Here is a 19,079-nt window from a genome sequence, read left to right as displayed (position 1 = left end):
CCGATCCTTGCGAGTTAGATTTGGAAAAATCAAGTTCGTCCCTTTTTCTTTGTATTTTTCTGATTAAAGCAAGTGGGGGAGGAATTCCGGTGTGTGGGTTTTCTGCTGTTAGCTATTTTCTTATTTTTAAAATATTGATTTTTCCTAATCAAGCTTCGAAGATGCAACAATGTGATATTCAAATTTGTATACGCTTCTTTTAAAGGTTAGCTGCCTGGGATCTGGTACCGTGTTTGAAATGAAATTATTTTCCGTTCTTGAGGCAGTTGTGTAAAGAACAGTTTGACGTCCTGTATTTAAGATTTTGTAGATGCCATTGTGGTCAGAATGTAAATGAGACTTGGTATGATGTAAGGCCAAAATTTAATAGGTGGCATATTTTCCCTTCACTTTCTTCAGTTCAAAGGTTGGTGTTTGTGAAACTAGTTATAACTGTGAATGTTCAAGTTTTTTTTTCGGTAAACTTAACCCCTCCCCACCCCGCTAATATGCAGTATCAGTGAAGTTCATATTAAAAGAAAGTGTAATCCCTTAGTGCCCCCCCCCCCCATCCCCAAGACAGCAGGGATCCATTGACAACCCAGTTAGAGACGGTATTATAATCCATAAATCCAACTTGATCCTCAATGTGCAAAATTTATGTACATCCTAGGTTTCGGTGTCTGTTTATCAAAAGATTGGCCAACTGCGTAAGTTTAGTAGATTATTGTTCTGTGCTGAGATCAGATCATGTTTTCAAATCACGCGTAACTAAAAAAGTCTGAGAAACTCAGATTGTCTCCAGCTCTCTTAGCTTTCAGAGATAACAAGGTGTAGAGCTTTCATCTCTGCTTACCATCACCTGTAATGTTTTGCTTTTGTATACATTTTGTAATAATATAGTTGAAGTTTCAGAAAATGTTAGTGATTTCTTGTAAGTTGTGAAAATAAAATTGATGTTGCTGTTTGTTTTTCAGCTCGTCATTCATAGTACAGCATCTTGGAATAGCCAGCTATTTAGTCTTGCATAACCTACTTAAATTTGCTGGTGTACAAGTTTTGATTTTTAATCTTGTTTGTTCTAGTTGCTTCATATTCATTAAAATTAGCATTTCTTCTCTATTTTCAAACGTTTGGATTTACGTAGAAGCAGCTCATGTTCGGTATTTCTATTCAAGGTAGCTTCATTGGTAGTTTCAATCCGATGCACCCCCTGCCCCCATCCATCCTCCTAAATTGCGGGTACAGACCCCAAGACCTCAACAGCTCTTATGTGATAAGCCCTTATTCCTGGGATCATTCTGTTGAACCTCCTCCCATGCCAGCACATCCATCCTTGGATATTGACCTCAAACTGCTCACGATATTCCAAATGCAGTATGACCAGAGCTTTCTATAGTGCCAGCAGTACATCCCTGTTCTCCATCTAGCTCTCTTGAAATGAACGATAGCACTGCATTTGCCTTCCTAACAACTGTATGTTAAATTTGAGATTCCTGAACTAAGATGTGGGAAATCAGAACCTGGAATTGTTCTCCTTTTGAGTAATGTTAAAAGAATATATTTTGAATACTTGCATTAAAAAGTTTGCTTTTGATTTAGAATAGCTCAAAAAAAACTGTTTCACTGGCAAGTAACCATAGGATGCAGATTTAAGGTAATGCCAAATTCGAGGGGTGGGGGAATGGATTTATAGTGGATTGGGAATTGTAGCACAATGCTAATGGAATAGTAATCTGAAGGTCAGGCATAATGACTCCAGATTTAGTCTAACTGCCACTCAGGAGGTTTTCAGTAAATCTGGAATGAAAAACTAATATCAATGATAGTGACCATGTAAGTCCCAGGATTGTTGTAAAAACCTATTTAGTTTGTTAATGTCTACTAGGAACAGATCTGTTGACCCAGTCTGGGCTGTGTATGATTCCAGACTCGAAGTGTAACTGCCTTCTAGAATTGTGTGTCACTCAACTATAAACAAAGTGGGCTATGGTAACCCAGCTTGCCTTCTGAAAGTTACTGTTGAATCTGATTGGAATGGATTCAGGGCTGTGGGGAAAATATAGAACACTGGGCTAATTGTTATATCTTTTCAAAGAATTTGTATATGCTCATAAGGTGACCATGCTTTTGTGCTGTATGATTTTATCTAACTGTTTACTGCTAGTATGTTGTTGAATAGTTAACTGGTACACTGGTCTGCTTGAATGGCTAGCTGTATGTTTACTTGGTAAATACTGCATTGTAACCTAACTATTTGGTCTGTAAGTTTTTAATTAATTTCCAAAAATGAGTGTCCTTTTTCTGTTGCTTTTGGCCATAGAATCATACAGCACGTAAACAGATCCTTTGGCCCAGTTTGTCCAACCAGTCCATGCCACACATAATCCCAGACTAAACTAGGCCCACCTGCCTGTTCCTGGCCCATGTCCCTCCAAACCTTTCCTATTCATGTACTTCTCCAAATGTCTTTTAAATGTAATGTACCCACATCTGCTACTTCCTCAGGAAGTTCATTCTAGATGTGAATCAGCCTTTGTGTAAAAAAAAATGCCTGTTATATCTTTTTTCTCTCGTGCTCTCTCTCGTCACCTTAAAATGTCCCCTAGTCACAAAATTCCCCATCCTCAGGGAAAAGAAAGCTACCGTCAACCTGAACTATACCTCTCATTATTTTACAAACTTCTATCAGGCCACCTGTCAAACTCTTACACTCCAGTGGAAAATGTCCCAGCCTATCCATGAGTTAATTTTGAGGTGAAAATGGTTCCTCACTTTTTGTACCTGAATTAAATTGTTTTCTAGACTTTAATTTGAATTGTTAATTCACCAAAGCACACTTGTGCATGTACTTCAGCGACATGACCTGCTTGAAAAACATGAACTTTGTTAAGCCAAGATAACAAAGTTGGATCAGTGATAAGGGGAACTGCTGATGCTGGAGAATCCAAGATTACAAAGTGTGGAGCTGGATGAACACAGCAGGCCAAGCAGCATCTCAGGAGCACAAAAGCTGGCATTTCAGGCCTGATGAAGGGTCTAGGCCCGAAACGCCAGCTTTTGAGCTCCTGAGATGCTGCTTGGCCTGCTGTGTTCATCCAGCTCCACACTTTGTAATCTTGGATTCTCCAGCATCTGCAGTTCCCATTATCACTGATACAACTTTGTTAAGCCTTTAGTTTGGTGGGGGGGAAAAATGCATCTTTCTGCGTGAGTAATTTTAATACATCATGACTTAAACCCAGGCCTTCAGACAGCCCCCATCTTTCTATTGGTATTTTTTTAAACCATTTTCTGTAATTATTTATCACCAGGAAGATGGTATGCAGAGTAAATGGCTGTCTGTCTGTCTGCTCTAGGAGATAGCAGGAGTAATTAGGGTGTGACCTTTGCTCCAACTCTTGTACAAATGATTGTCCTTTAAACCGGTGACTTGATATTGTCTGTACTAAAGGCTTTGAGTTAACACTGTAGAGATTTTTCTGCAGTACCCACAAGGCTTCTGAATAAAAGAACCTCCTGGACATCTCAACTGATGGCACAGAATCTGACCTTCAAGGTTGAGATCCACCTAAATCATCTGCTTTTGCCTGCCTATGAACAGATTTACCCAAATTGGCAGATGGAGCTATCAAGATTTTGTACATTTTTTTTGAAAAGTAATTTTGATCTCTATGCTCAAGGGAGGATATAAAAATAGAGCATCTCAACCAGTAATCTTGGTGTTCTGGAGTTCAGATTTTGCCTGTTATTGATTTTAAAGTCTCATTCGGACCACTTTGGATGAGACAGTTGAAAAGCTATTAATTAGTTGGGGCACTAATGTCAATGCATCACCTGGCTAAATGAGCAGTAAGTTATTTTACTCATAATTAAAGTAGATACATGGCTGCTTTGCCTTTATATAAAAAAGGGAAGTTTTCAAATTTTGGGTTTTCAAAAAGTTACTTGATATGGAGGCAAAATAGTGAAGATTGCCTAGGTTGCTCTCTGAAAGTGTTGTCCTAAGTGAGGGGATGAGTAAATTGATCTGTAATATCTGGAGTTTGGAAGAATTAAAAGTGAAACATTTGAAATATTCAAATATGAAGAAAAGCCTTGACCAAGGTGAGTCTGAAACTTTTCTCTTGCTTGGGGAGTCAAAAACAAGGGGGCATAGTTATAGTTTAATGAGCCTAAACTAAACATTTTGATCTGCGATGACTGGAGATCTCTTTGTTCAAAGAGGTGCAAATGGTTAGATCTCTCCACTCCTTGGAGTATAGCACCATTATTGAGTATATTACAGTTAGACAGATTTTTGAATTTGGGGAATATGTAAGAAGAAAGTGACGTGAAGGTAGAAGATCATATTGAGTGGGAAGGCTCATGAGGCTGTTTCGTCTTCTCTTTTTCTGTTTATTTCTCTCTATCAGCAGTACAACCTATTCCCTCAAGATAAATGTGATTTTTTTAAAAAAAAATCTCCAGAAGCACTCTGTACAGAATTGTATGTATCTGTTTGGGGGGAAAAAAAATAAATTTGACAGTTTTGTATAGGGTCTAAATTAAGATAATTACACCACTTAAATATCTGCAGTGTTGCAGATAACTATCCATTTGAGTCATGGAGACCATTTGCATGATTTGGATCTTTAATTTTCAGTTTATGTAGGCAAGGTCCACATTTTAAACATTTTATCTTCACTTTTACAATCACAGTTTTACTGTTGAGTTGAATTGAGTTACTGCCACAAGTTTCCTGGCTATTCCCTTTACTCTTAGTTGCCCTGTCTTTATTAAAAGTAAAGCTTTCCATATAAGATTGAAAGTGTACAGATTTGGAAAGCAATTCTGGACATTCTGTAGGGACTTCACCCACAAATGCATTGTGATGACTGGGTTTTTTTTCCTACAATTTGATTACATTGTACTGTTTCATTTTCTTCTTAATCGCGACCCACCCCCAACACATCATTTGGTAATTTTGAACCCTTTTCACTAAATCTGTCCATAATCTTTTGAGCTAGCAAAACCAGCTTCACAAATCTGCAGACAGGATTTAAGCCCCTCATCCCTAGGAACCATTCCAGTGTATTCTTGGACCCTCTTGAGGCTTGCAACGTTCTAGCTGAGTCCTAACTTATGATATGTGTAAATTCAGTATGTTTTCTTTACTTTTAAACTGCATATTTCTGTTTTACACATAGATCCTGTATGTTTATAAAGATGTCTTCTGTACAGACAGGACATAGTTTTAGTAATACATAAATTTCAACAGACCACTTACTGGAGATGGTCTCTTCTTACATGAGTCTGCCTTTATTCAATTAATTCCAAACTCACCAGCATTTTGCCTTCCTCACATCACCCCATATAGTCAGAAGCATCACACTGAACAGGAACTTTTCCAGGACAAACATCTACCAGAAATCACCTCTAACTTGGAGTATGAATGTCAGTGTCTGGCCCAGCATTTATTGTCCATCCCTAATTACCCTTGGATGTGGTGGTGGGCTGCTGTTTTGAACCACTACTGTCCATTCGGTGTAGGTAGACCCACAGTGCTGTTGTGAAAGCATTCTAGTATTTTATCCCAGTTACAGTGGGAATGACAATTTATTTCCTTGTCAAGATGGTCAGTGGTGTGGGGGTGACTTAGAGGTGACTGTGTTCCCATGTTTCAGCTGCCTTTGTCCTTGATGGAAGTAGAAATGTTGGGTTTGGAAGATGCTGTCGAAGGAAGCTTGGTGGACTTTGCAGTGTGTCTTGTAGATGATACACACTGCTGATATGGAGTGTCATTATTGATGGAGGGCATGAAGGTTTGTGGATCTGGTGCCAATCAGATGGCCTGCTGTGCTGGATGGTGGCAAGTTTGGAGTTGTCTATTGCAGTTTAAGGTGGGATAAATGAAATTTTCTATTATCACTACTCTGTTTTTGCTTTGTCTGTAAGTTTGCTTGCAGTTCTGCTTTGCCAGCGACTAAGCAAGTAGGGAATATTCTGTGACTCTCCTGATTTATGCCTTGTAGATGGTGAACAGACATTGTAGAGTTAGGAAGTGAGTTACATGCTGCAGGATTCCTAGCCTTTTGTTCGGCTCTTGTAACCACTGTATTATGTGGGTAGTCCGGTGCTGTTTCTGGTAAACAGTAAGTAAGCAGTACCACCACCACCCACCCCCACCCTGGCAAAAGTATTGATAATGGGGTCTATCAAATGTGATGGGGCTGTATTTGAATTCTGCCTTGTTATAAATGCGTTTATTTCCTAATGCTTTTTGGGTACAAATGTTACTTGCCACTTCTCTGCCCTGATCTGGATGTTGTCCAAGCCTTACTGTATGTTGACATGGTCTACTTCACTGTCTGAGTCATTGCAAATGGTAGTGTACATTGTCAGCAGACTTGTTTAATTTTGATTTTTATAATGGAGGGAAGGTTATTGATGAAGCAGTTAGAGATTGTGCCTATGACACTGGACTGAGGCGATCCTGAAGTGGAGATTATTAGCCTCCATCCACAGCTATCTTCCTGCTGTATATGGCTGATATGATACTGACAAGAGGAGATCCTTTTCCATGATTCGTGTTGACTTCAGTTTTGCTCCAGTTCCCTGATGTCACATTTAGTGAAATGTGGGCTTGGCTCCCAAGGTAGTCAACTCTCCTCACCTCTGAAGTTCAGCTCTTTTGTCCATGCTGGAACCAAGTCAGGAACAGCAGGTTCTTTTTGAAGTCACTTTCAGACTGGCTGACTCGCTACATTAGCCGTGTTTCAGTTAATTATTTTGCTTTTGTCTTTTTAAGTAATCATAATGGTATTAATACTGACCACAGAAGTAGCTTCTACTTAATGCAATTCATCCCCCAATTCTAGATCCAAAATTTTGTTCTCCTTTTACTGGAAACATGTATAGTTACGAAGGTTTTCCTGTATACTTGTTGGAAGTCCCTCTGTCTGTTATTGCTTTTCCATTTGCTTTTTTTTCCCCCCCTGTGATTCCCTATTGCAGTTTATGGTGAGATAAATGAAATTCTATATTATCACCACTCTGTTTTTGTTTGTTCTAAAGTTTCCTTGTAGTTCTGCTTTGCCAGCTACTTGCCACACAGATAATGTAACATCTCCTTAATTCTAATCCACTGGTTTCTGCCTTTTGAAACTTCAATTATTTCTGTAGCTGCCACAATAAATGTTTAATTCCTATTTTGCCTGAATTGTAGCTTGTGTTCTCTCCTTTATATCCCATTCTTGCTACCTGTCTGCAAAAAGCAAAGCATTTGTTGTCAAATGTGCACTGAGACCCGCTCAACACAACTGCTTTTGGCGGAATTTGCCCTTCCAGGATTGACCCTATCACACATCTGCAAAGGTATGCCATACAAAGACACCCTGTCTAGGATGGATTTTCATCATAGCAAACAATGTTACTTGCTGTATTCCCTTTTAAATCTGGCTCCAGCTCCTTTCAAATAATGCGTACAGATTGTAACTCCTTGCCATGTAAAAAGGCTTTTCCCATCTTGCCACTGGTTCTTTGGCCACTCACTTTAAATCTTTATTTTCTGATTCTTCATCTTGTAGTGGGAACAGTTTTTAACTTATGTACGCTGTTCAGATGTTCATGATTATGAACAGGCACTCTAAACCCATCTTAAATTACTGTTCAGCTCACCTGAATGGCCCCTTTCGCTTGACTATTCTTTGTCATGACAGATGTTCGCTTGTTCTTTATGGGTAGGATAGTGTGTTTGTTATTGATCTAGTAGTCAAGATTAATGGATAAACAGTATAGAGATTTGAAGGTTAAATCAACCTGGCTATTGGGAAATTTGAATACAATTAATTAAAAATCAGGAGAAAAGTAACTGAATATTAAACTACTGGATTCTTGTAAAAGTTCATCTGTTTTCGTAATGACCACTATGGAGCTGAAATACACTGTCCTTGCCTATTCTGGCCTTGTTCTCTGAATTGTCTGACAAGCTTCTGTGCTGTATTTCCCTCCTGTTCCTCATCCACATGCTGTCCCTTGGCTACACCCTTGAAAAACAATTAATTAACTTCCATGTGTATGCTGCTGACAGCTGGCTGTACTGTCATTTTTGTTTGATTTCCACACTGTCAAAATTGTTTAAAAACTGCAAGAACTGCAGATGCTGTGAATTGGAAACAAAAAGGGAAGTTGCTGGAAAAGCTCAGCAGGTATGGCAGCATCTGTGAAGAGAAATTGGAGTTAACATTTTGTGTCCAGTGACCCTTCCATAGAAGTGATAGCTAGGAAAATGGCTTGTATGCGGAAGACGTGGTGGTGGTTGGTTGTGTGTGTGTGGGGTGCGTGGGAGGGTAGTAAATGACAGGTGAGGACAGAGCCCAAAAAGAGACAGTTGGACAGTCAAAGGACAATGGACATGGTGTTAGTGACTAATAATAGGTAGTGTATAATGACAGTCTGTTGCCACAGACTAGTGCGTTGGTTGGGGGCTAGGGCATGAGAGAACTCAGACTGTAAAATTATTGAACTTGATTATTGACTCCAGAGGGGTGCAGGGTCCCCAAACAGAAAATGCTGGTGGGGGTGGGGGGTGGTGTTCTTCCAGCTTTGACTGAGCTTCGCTGGAACATTGCAGCAAACATGAGACAGATGTTGGCCAGAGAACAGGGTGATGTGTTAAAGTGGCAGGCAATTGGAAGCTCGCGGCCTTTTCTGCGAGCAGAATGTAGATGTTCCATGATGCAGAGACCCAGTCTGTGCTTCATTTCCCCAATGTAGTGGAGACCATCTTGTGAGCAGCAAATGCAGTAGACTAGATTTTGCGAAGTGCAAGTAAAGTGCTGCTTCACTTGGAAGGTATGTTTGGGCTTGTGGATCCTGACGAGCAGGGAGATAAGTGGGCGGATGTTACACCTTTTGGTTGTAGTGAAACGTGCCATGAGTCTGTGGGTGAAATGTTGGGAGTGAAGGAAGAGAGCAGGGTGTCGCGGAGGGAACGGTCCCTACAGAAGTCGATAAGGAAAAAGAGAGGATTGTGTCTTGCGGTGACATCCTCACTGGGAGAGGTGGACATAGCAGCTGATGAGCTTCTGGATGTGGATGATGGTGGGATGGTAGGTAAGGACACGGGAAATCTTATCACTGTTGTGAGAGGGAAGAGATGGAGTGAGGGTGGACGTGTGGGAGAAGGGTTGGACCCAGTTGAGGGCCCTGTCAACATTAGTGCTGGCGAGTCCTTGTTTCAGGAAGAAGGTGGGCATTTCGGAGCCTCCCTTGTCGAAGTTGGCCTCATCAGAACGTATGCCACGGAGACGGACGAACTGGGAGAATAGTCTTTCCAGGAAGCAGGGTATGAGGATGTATGGACCAGGTAGCTGTGGGAGTCGATGGGTTTATACTGGATATTAGTGGCCAGTCTGTCCCCAGATGTGGAAACAGATGTCAAGGAAGGGAAGGGAGGAATCCGAGATAGACCAGGTGAAAGTGAGGGTGGGATAGAAATTGGAAGCAAAGTCAACATAGAACACACAACAGCCCCTTCAGCCCACAATGTTGTGGCGACCATTGATCCTCATGTATGCACCCTGAAATTTCTTTGACCATGTGCATGTCCAGCAGTCTCTTAAATGACCCCAATGACCTTGCTGCTGGCAACGCATTCCATGCTCTCACAACTCTGTGTAAAGAACCCGCCTCTGACATCCCCTCTATACTTTCCACCAACCAGCTTAAAACTATGACCCCTCGTGTTAGCCATTTCTGCCCTGGGAAATAGTCTCTGGCCATCAACTCTGTCTATGCCTCCCATTATCTTGTATACCTCAATTCGGTCCCCTCTCCTCCTCCTTTTCTCCAATGAAAAGAGACCGAGCTCAGTCAACCTCTCTTCATAAGATAAGCCCTCCAGTCCAGGCAGCATCCTGGTAAACCTCCTCTGAACCCTCTCCAAAGCATCCACATCTTTCCTATAATAGGGCGACCATTACTGGACACAGTATTCCAAGTGCGGTCTAACCAAAGTTTTATAGAGCTGCAACAAGATCTCACGACCCTTAAACTCAATCCCCCTGTTAATGAAAGCCAAAACACTATATGCTTTCTTAACAACCCTGTCCACTTGGGTGGCCATTTTAAGGGATCTATGTATCTGCACACCAAGATCCCTCTGTTCCTCCACACTGCCAAGAATCCTATCCTTAATCCTGTACTCAGCTTTCAAATTTGACCTTCCAAAATGCATCACCTCACATTTATCCAGGTTGAATTCCATCTGCCACCTCTCAACCCATGTCTGTATCCTGTCAATGTCCCGCTGCTGCCTACAACAGCCTTCTATACTGTCAACTACACCTCCAACCTTTGTGTCGTCTGCAAACTTGCTGACCCATCCTTCAATCCCCTCATCCAAGTCATAATAAAAATTACAAACACTAGAGGCCCAAGGACAGAGCCCTGTGGAACACCACGCACCACTGACTTCCAGGCAGAATATTTTCCTTCTACTACCACTCGCTGTCTTCTGTTGGCCAGCCAATTCTGTATCCAGACAGCTAAGTTCCTCTGTATCCCATTACTCCTGACCTTCTGAATGAGCCTACCATGGGGAACCTTATCAAATGCCTTACTGAAGTCAATGAACTCTTCTAATTCTGTTCGAGAGAGGGAAGCAGCACCAATGATGTCATTCATATATTGGACAAAGATTTGTGGGTAGAGGGCTGAAGTAGGACTGGAACAAGGAATATTCCACCTACCCCACAGAGAGACCAGCATAACTATGCCCCATTTGGGTGCCCATGGCCACCCCTCTGACCTGAAGACCTAGGGACTTAAAAGAGAAGTTGTTTAGGGTGAGGATGAAATCAGCTAAGTGTAGGAGTGTGGGGGTGGGTCCTAACAGTCAGGCCTCTGCTCCAGGAAGAAACATCCGGAAGATTATCAGCCACTATGTCCACCACCTTCAGTGAGATGCCACCACGTGACACATACTTCCCTCCCTTCCTTTGTCAGCTTTATGGGACTGTTCTGTCCGGCACACCCTGGTCTCCTCGTCCTTTGCTCCCAACAGACTCATGGCACCTTTCACTGCAACCAAAGACCATCCTGGTGGAGATTGGATGTGTAAAGGGATTGCATGTTTGTGGTAAAGAGAAGCAGATGGAGAATGCAAATCGGAAATTCTAAAACTGGTGTAAAGTGTCAGCGGAATCATGAATGTAAGTGGTCAGGGATTGGACCTGGGGAGAAAAGACCGAGTCAAGGTAGGAAGAGATGAGTCAGTGGGTCAGGAGCAGGCTAAAACAGTGCATCTGCCCAGGCAGTCCTGTTGGTGAATTTTCAGAAGGAGACAGATGCGAGTTGTGTGGGGTTGGGGGACTGTCACCTTGTTTGTCTGATATCTCGTATTGGATGAACTGAAAGTAAATCAAATTGAGTAGATGCAATACCAAAACTTGATTTCTGTCCATGCCACAAAATCTATTCTCTAGCAGCCTACTGTCTGACAACTTTCTAAGGTTGAACCAAACTGTTGAAATCCTTTGTCACATTTGATCTCAAGGTGCAGTTCTAATCAAGTATCTGCTGTATTGTTAAAACCCACCTTAATAATCTATTCCCTGATTCAAGTTCATCAGCTCATTGGTGTTAATAATCTTTAAATTTCTTATACTGGAGCAGGACTTGGCCAGTCATCCACCTTGGCATGGGAATAAAGTATTATCCCCGTATCCTTTTGATAACGTGTAACTAGAAGTCTCTGAGCTCTGTATTGAACTTTAATGATTGAGTTTCTACAGCCCTCTTGAAACAGATTTTCAAAGATTCATCACCCTCTAAGTGAAGAAGTTCCTCTTCAGTTCAGTCCTAAATTGCCCTATATTCTGGCATTGCAATCATTGGTTTTAGATTCCACAATCAAGATAGATAGTTGTTGCATCCACTAATTAATCTATTAATCCTTCAAGTATTTTGTACATTTCAATGGAATCGCCACTTTGTATTCCCTGACAGTTAAAAGAAAGTCTGTCTCCTCAGGGACAGTACCAACATCCCAGAAATCAGACCAATGAGCTGCCACTGCATATCCTTCCCTAGGCATGGGGACTCCAGTGGCAATCTCATTAGTGTTCTAAGCAATTGAGCCAAGAGTTCTTTGCTCCTGTACTCTTATTATCTAGTAATAGAGACTAACATGCCAATTGCCTTATGATTTTTTTGCTGCACCTGCTTGGTAGCTTTTAGTGATCTGTGAAAAAGAATACCCAGGTCCCTTTGGACATCAACACTTGCTTGTCTGTCTGTTTGCAAAATACTCTACTTTCATTCTTTCCATTTGAAAAAAAAACTAGATAAGCTTACACTTATCCACAGTATTTTCCATTCTAGATATTGGGGGGAAATGGGATCAAAGCTTATGGGGAGAAAACAGATTTAGGCTATTGAGTTGGGCAGTCAGCTGTGATCGTGAAGATTGGCGAAGCAGACTTGAAGAGCCGAATGGCCGCCTTCTGCTCTTCTATATTTCAGTGTTATGCGCTTACTTGCTCAATTCAACCAGCCTAAATACCCTGGAAACCTCTTTGCAACCTGCCCTCATTCCTCATGCCCACTAAATTTCGTATTATCTGCAAAATTGGAAATATTACAGTTGGAACCCATATCCAAATCTATTGATGTAGATTGTAAAAAGTTGAGACCCAAGGACTGATCCTTGTGGTCACACTCTCAACCTGAGAATGACACATTTATTCCTGCTTTGTGCCTATTAACTCATCCCCATCCTTCTAATATGTTCCCTCCAATCCCACATACTTTAATTTTAATTGCTACTTCTCTGTGGGACTTCTTTCAAGAGCCTGCTGAAAATCCAAAAACACACACACTGCATTTGCCCCATTTTGACTCAACTAATAAGTTCTTTGTGACATGTTTGTGAAACATTATTTCCCATTCATAACTGCTGGCTAGAACAGAGTCTTTATTTTCTATATTTTCAGAATGCACTGTAAATTATTTTAACATTTTTCCTACTGCTGATGTTAATGTAATGAATCTGTAGTTCCCTGTTTTTTCTCTCCTCTGCTCTCATAGGGTTATGTTTGCCATTTTCTAATCTACAGACTCCATTGCAAAATTAATAGTTTTCAGTGGATGTACTGCTGATCATCTCTATCTCTAGCCATCTTTCAACACTCAAGGGTGAAGCTTATCAGATCCCAGGAATTTGTCAGCTTTTGGGCCCATCCATTTCCCTTTTTAATATTGCTGTATTTTTGCTAGACTACTTTCAGTTTCACACATCATTGCACTGATGCTAGCCTTAGTCTTAGCTAAGATGCAGTTCCATAAACTGATCCAACCTGCTTCAGAAACAGTCCCAATTACCCAGCAATTAAAGCCCTCCCAGCTGCATCAATTTTCCTGCCACATGTTCATTCACTTAATCTTCCTACTCTGTTCTAACTAGCATGTAAAACTGAGATTATAGCTAGAGATCTTACTTTTCAATTTCTTCCCTAACTCCTTAAATTCCCAGTTTAGGACCTCATTTTTCCTTATTCGCAATCTCCATTAGTGTTAATCTGGACCATGACCTCTGGCTGTTCACCCCGTAAAGAATACCCTGCACATGTTCAGCGATGCCCTTCTCCCTGGCACCAGGGAGACATCATATCACCCTTGTCATATCTTGAATTACAGATACAGACTGTTCCCCTAACTATCGAATTGCCTATACTCTTCTCCTTCTGATCTTCTCGCAGATCAAGACGCAGTATGGGCATTTCACACAACTGCCATGGATTAGCATGTTTTCAGACTATTTAGTTTAAACTGGAGCTGAGAAAGCAGGAAGTCAAAATACTCACCATTTCATGCAGTGAATCCAGCTCTGTCTTTGCCTGCCTGCCTTGGGATTCTTTTTCTCACCACCTCTAGGTAATGCTGAGTGCCTATCTAGTTCATCCTCTTGCCTAAATTTCACAGTGTAACAGTAAGCTACTTGGTTGGTATGAATCAAATAAATGATAAATTTGCATTAAATATGCAGATTTTTAAAAAAATTATAATGGTCATACTCGCATAGTCAGTTTGCCTCTTTACAATCTTTAAAAAAAGTAGCTACTTTCCTGAATCAATATGCCTCTGTTCATAAATGGATTCCACTGCTGTGGTTTGACCACAATTATGAGTAAACAGGGAGGTGGGTTCTTTACACAGAGAGTTGTGAGAGCATGTAATGCGTTGCCAGCAGCAGTTGTGGAAGCAAGGTCATTGGGGTCATTTAAGAGACTGCTGGACGTGCATATGGTCACAGAAATTTGAGGGTGCATACATGAGGATCAATGGTCGGCACAACATTGTGGGCTGAAGGGCCTGTTCTGTGCAGTACTGTTCTATGTTCTGTTGGACCCTTTCTCATTTATATCCCCAGCATTCATTATGGAATCAAAGGCAGACAAAATGGAAAGGATACCTTTGATACTTTGACAGTAAAGAAACAAAATTTAAGTTGCATAGTTGCAGGATCATTGTGTTGACTTGCTGCTTGTTAGGTGAAATTGCAAGATTGCAGTGAAGGAAATGTTTTGACCCTACTAGTAGAATTAATTATCAGCAGTAGGTACAAGCTGTAAAGTATGAAATCAATATTTCTTCGATTCCTTTTTTTTGGGGTGGAAGGTGTGGTTGCAGGATAGAGTGGCTTTATTTTTAATCCCTAGTTCCCATAGTGGCCAGTCTCAGTGTTACAATAGTGTTTATGCCAGAGATCCCACAATGCCTTTTAGTTAAGGAATTTTTGCATATTTAGCCAGCAATAATGATGGAACAACAGCACATGCTTATGTTGGAATGTTTGTGATCGAGAATCTTGCAGGTAATATTTTTACCCATAGTTTTGTTGCCTTCTCCTTTTGATGGTAAGGTTATGCAACTTTGAGATACTGTTGAGAAAAGCTCATTGAGATGCTGCACTGGATGGTTATGCGCTGAAGCCACTCTATTTGTAGGAAAGAGGATTAATATTGTATCCAGCTAAAAGGGGCAAAGGCGGAGCCCTGTTGTGCTCTAAATAGTCTTGCATGCATGAATGGACTAACTAACCATGCAGCTAGATCTTCAAACTCTGTACTAATTTGAAGTTTGACAGTGGTGGAGCAGCAAGTGAGTTTGTCTTCCCAGAGTATCCAACTTCCATCCTTCATTTTTAGGTGTGTTGTTGAAATGGCTGGGCTAGTCAGTGATGTCACCAGGGCAGTGAAGAAGTGTTGGTGCTAGTATCACCATTAAAGGTGAAAGGACAGAACCTTTACCACATTGGAAATCAGAATAAATATTAACCTGCCACTTTAGCCCAAACCTGCTTATTCCCTAGTCCTTGCCATAATCTGTGAAGTGTTTTGTGGAGAAGAGTTGAGAATCTAGCTGACTGCTGCAGAACAGTCAGCAAACAGGCCAGTTTCTGATTTAATGTGGGAGGGAAGGCCATGCAATTAAACAACTAAAGAGATTATTGCAGTGATGTCGAGGAGCAAATCCACAACCATTTTCATTGCAAGGTTTTCTGTTGCGCTTGATTTGATTTTCAGTTTTTCTAGATCTAATGATGCATGGCCAGTTAAACACTGCTTTGGAGTTATACTGGCCTCTCCTTCTGAAACACAGTTCTTGCACCCAAGTCTGAAACAAGGCTGTAATTGACTGCAACTAAAGGCTATCAACAACCAACCTAGAAGTTGGAGTCTCTGGGAAGAGAAACTCACCTCCTGCTCCACCACTGACAAACTTCAAGTTTGTAGATAGATTGAAGACCCAGCTGTATGTTATTGCATTAAAGAAATGTAAGACAGTTTAATGCACAACAGAACTCAATCGTTGCCCCTTTAACTGGATACAGTATTAATCTTCATATTTGTTCATGGAACGTGAGCATCTCTGGAAATGCAGCATAATTGCGCTGGCCTAATATCCTTTTGAGAAGAGCAGTCAATGCCTCTTTCTAAATGCAACATCATCAGCAATATCTAGTAACTCTCCCTCAGTCAATTAACAAAATGGCTTGAAATTTTCATTTATGCTGACAAGTTGTGTTGGCAGATTTCATCAGAATCCATTATTAGTTTAGGAAACAGAACAAGTTCCTCTAAAACTACACTTTGTTTCTGCTTTTTCAAGCTGAATAATTTTACATTAATTTCCACTGTTAGTTCAGTTATTCAAATGAAGAATTCACCGGTCAAGTCATAAGCCTTAAATTTCCTTACTAGCCTTTAATGAGTAACTGTTTCAAAGTGGCCACTTACGATTCTGATTAAATTTTAAACTGTGTTCAAAGACTGCAAACTATTTAATTCAGCAATATGTTAAGAAGTGAAATCTAACTGGTCCCACTCATTTAGGCAATACAACACATTATGTTTCATGACCTCTTGTGTATAATTAGTTTGTCGAGATTTTAAGGTGTTTAGGTCTCAAATATTTTTTTCTACCTTTCCAGATGATAAAAAAACTGATATTGACCATGAAACTGTGGTGGAGGAACAGATCATTGGAGAAAATTCTCCACCCGATTACTCTGAATACATGACTGGGAAGAAACTTCCCCCTGGTGGGATACCAGGCATTGATCTCTCTGACCCAAAGCAGCTGGCAGAATTTGCAAGGTAAGCAGTTTTACAAACATACATTCCTTCAAATTTATCGAGATCAGCAAAATCACAGGGGCTGCTATAGTTCAGGAAAAAAAGGAAACCCATGACCACAGTTACATCAGGAACAAGAACTGATAAGTAAGTAACACCATAAGACATGGGAGTGGAAGTATGGCCCATCAGGTCCACTCTGCCATTTAAATCATGGCTGATGGGCATTTCACCTCTACTTCCCAACACTCTCCCCGTAGCTCTTGATTCCTTGTGAGATCAAGAATTTGTCAATCTCTGCCTTGAAGGCATCCAACGTCCCGGCCTCCACTGCACTCCGTGACAATGAATTCCACAAGCCCACCACACTCTGGCTGAAGAAATGTCATCTCATTTCAGTTTTAAATTTACCCCCTCTAATTTTAAGGCTGTGCCCACGGGTCCTAGTCTACTCGCCTAACGGAAACAACTTCCTAGCGTCCACCCTATCTAAGCCAGACATTATCTTGTAAGTTTCTATTAGATCTCCGCTCAGCCTTCTAAACTCTAATGAGTACAATCCCAGGATCCTTAGCTGTTCATCATACATTAAACCTACTATTCCAGGGATCATCCGTGTGAATCTCCACTGGACACTCTCCGGGGCTAGTATGCCCTTCCTGTGGTGTGGGGCCCAAAACTAGACCCAGTATTCTAAATGGGGCCTAACTAGAGCTGTATAAAGCCTAGGGCTTTGTCTGGGAGCAGTTTTCTTTTTAAATAAGTTATTTTCTTTTCCTGTGTTCTCCGTAAAGTAGGCACCTGATGTAAATAAGAACAAGAGTAAGCATTCAGCCCTTAGAACATGGTCCACTGTTTGTTATGATCATGGTTGATCATCCAACTCCATACTTTGATTCTCCTTTTGTTTCATACTCTTTTTGAACCCTTTAGCCTTGAAGAACCAAATTAACTTCTTTTAAAACATCCGATGTTTTGGCTTGAGCCATGTCTTTGGCAGAAAATTCCACAGCCTCGTAACTCTGAAGAACTTTTCCTGATTTCAGTTCCAAATGGCCAACTACATATCCTTAGTCTCCCTAGTTGTGCACTCCTGGTCATCGGAATATCCTTCCAATATTTAGTCCTGTTGGAGTTTTATAGATTTAAATCAGGTACCCCACTCATTCTTCTGAACGTAACAGATATCGTCTTTATTCTTGAGTCCGTCCTTCCATGCCAGGAATCAGTTTGGTAAACCTTTGTTGTACTTGCTACATGATTTGAATATATATCTTCTCTGATAAAGAGACCACAACTGCACATGGTACTCCAGCTGTGGGCTATCCAAGGTTTGTATAATTGCAACAAGACATTGTTGCTCCTATACAGCACTATACTAAATATTGATTATTTAATTAGTTTAAATTTAATGAGCTCATTATGCCAATGTTCATGAAGTTTCAGAAATATTACAGTGTAGAAGGAAGCCATTTTGCTTGTAGTGCTTATGGTGACTTGTTAAATGAGTGCCACTTTCCTCCTTCCTCACAACCCTGCATGTTACATAATTATCCAGTGCCCTCTTGAATGCCTTTAGGATGTTGATTTAATGGGAAGAATTTAAAAAAAATTGGTCTCACTCAAGTTAATGAGGATTGCAGGGAAATGAGGGTCCTACTTGCTGATATGGAATGTATATTCTAGTGCCCAGAGGGATACTTGGCTAAGTCCAGTGACCTTAGGCTCATGTTGGCAATTTAAGAGATGCTGTGACAACTTAAAATGGTGTCAGCTCCCATTACATTATACGCAAGTTTCCGAACAGTTTGTGAGGTATAATAATCCTATTCACTAGGGAAACTTATCAAACTGTTTAACTGAATCTAGTCTACTAGTGATTAGCCTGCCACTCCAAGTTACTAATGAGCCAGACTGATAATCAAACCATGACCAAACACTCTGGCACAAGTTAATAAAATGTGAGGCTGGATGAACACAGCAGGCCAAGCAGCATCCCAGGAGCACAAAAGCTGACGTTTCGGGCCTAGACCCTTCTAGGCCCGAAACGTCAGCTTTTGTGCTCCTGGGATGCTGCTTGGCCTGCTGTGTTCATCCAGCCTCACATTTTATTATCTCATTAACTCTGGCACAAGTATTGGATTTCAAAGATTGTCTTTTGTCTTTGAGTGTATTGTTCCTATAAGCCTGTTTTCTGACCTGTATATGCATTTTATATTCAGTTTGAGGGAGAGAGAAGTGGGTCCAAGACTACTTACAAATTAAATAAGGGAAACTAAGAGGGCATGAAAATAAAGCTAGCTAAAACAAATCAGCAAATTAGATTAACAGACAGGTCAATAGCGATGCAGTGACAGACATTTAAGACAGCACTTTAGAATTTTCAAAACACACAAAAAAATAGATACAGTGCAACAAGCAAGAAAAAGTCAGAGACAGACAAACCCAACATCTGTGGGTAACTAGAAATGAAGTTAA

At 40.8% G+C, this 19,079-nt stretch overlaps 1 protein-coding gene across 1 annotated transcript in view; it reads left to right on the top strand.

Moving 5' to 3' along the window:
- yy1a (YY1 transcription factor a) overlaps positions 1-19,079 on the top strand; it is a 34,563-nt gene that overhangs the window by 1,493 nt on the left and 13,991 nt on the right. The window contains exon 2 of the mRNA XM_048537193.2: positions 16,457-16,622. Within this exon, the coding sequence (XP_048393150.1) occupies positions 16,457-16,622 (166 nt within the window). The remainder of the gene's footprint in view (positions 1-16,456; positions 16,623-19,079) is intronic.

The sequence above is a fragment of the Stegostoma tigrinum genome, chromosome 10 (assembly GCF_030684315.1).
Source record: "Stegostoma tigrinum isolate sSteTig4 chromosome 10, sSteTig4.hap1, whole genome shotgun sequence".
NCBI lineage: Eukaryota > Metazoa > Chordata > Chondrichthyes > Orectolobiformes > Stegostomatidae > Stegostoma > Stegostoma tigrinum.
The sequence above is the reverse complement of the archived record's forward strand: the minus strand, read 5'-3'. Positions and strand labels throughout refer to the sequence as shown.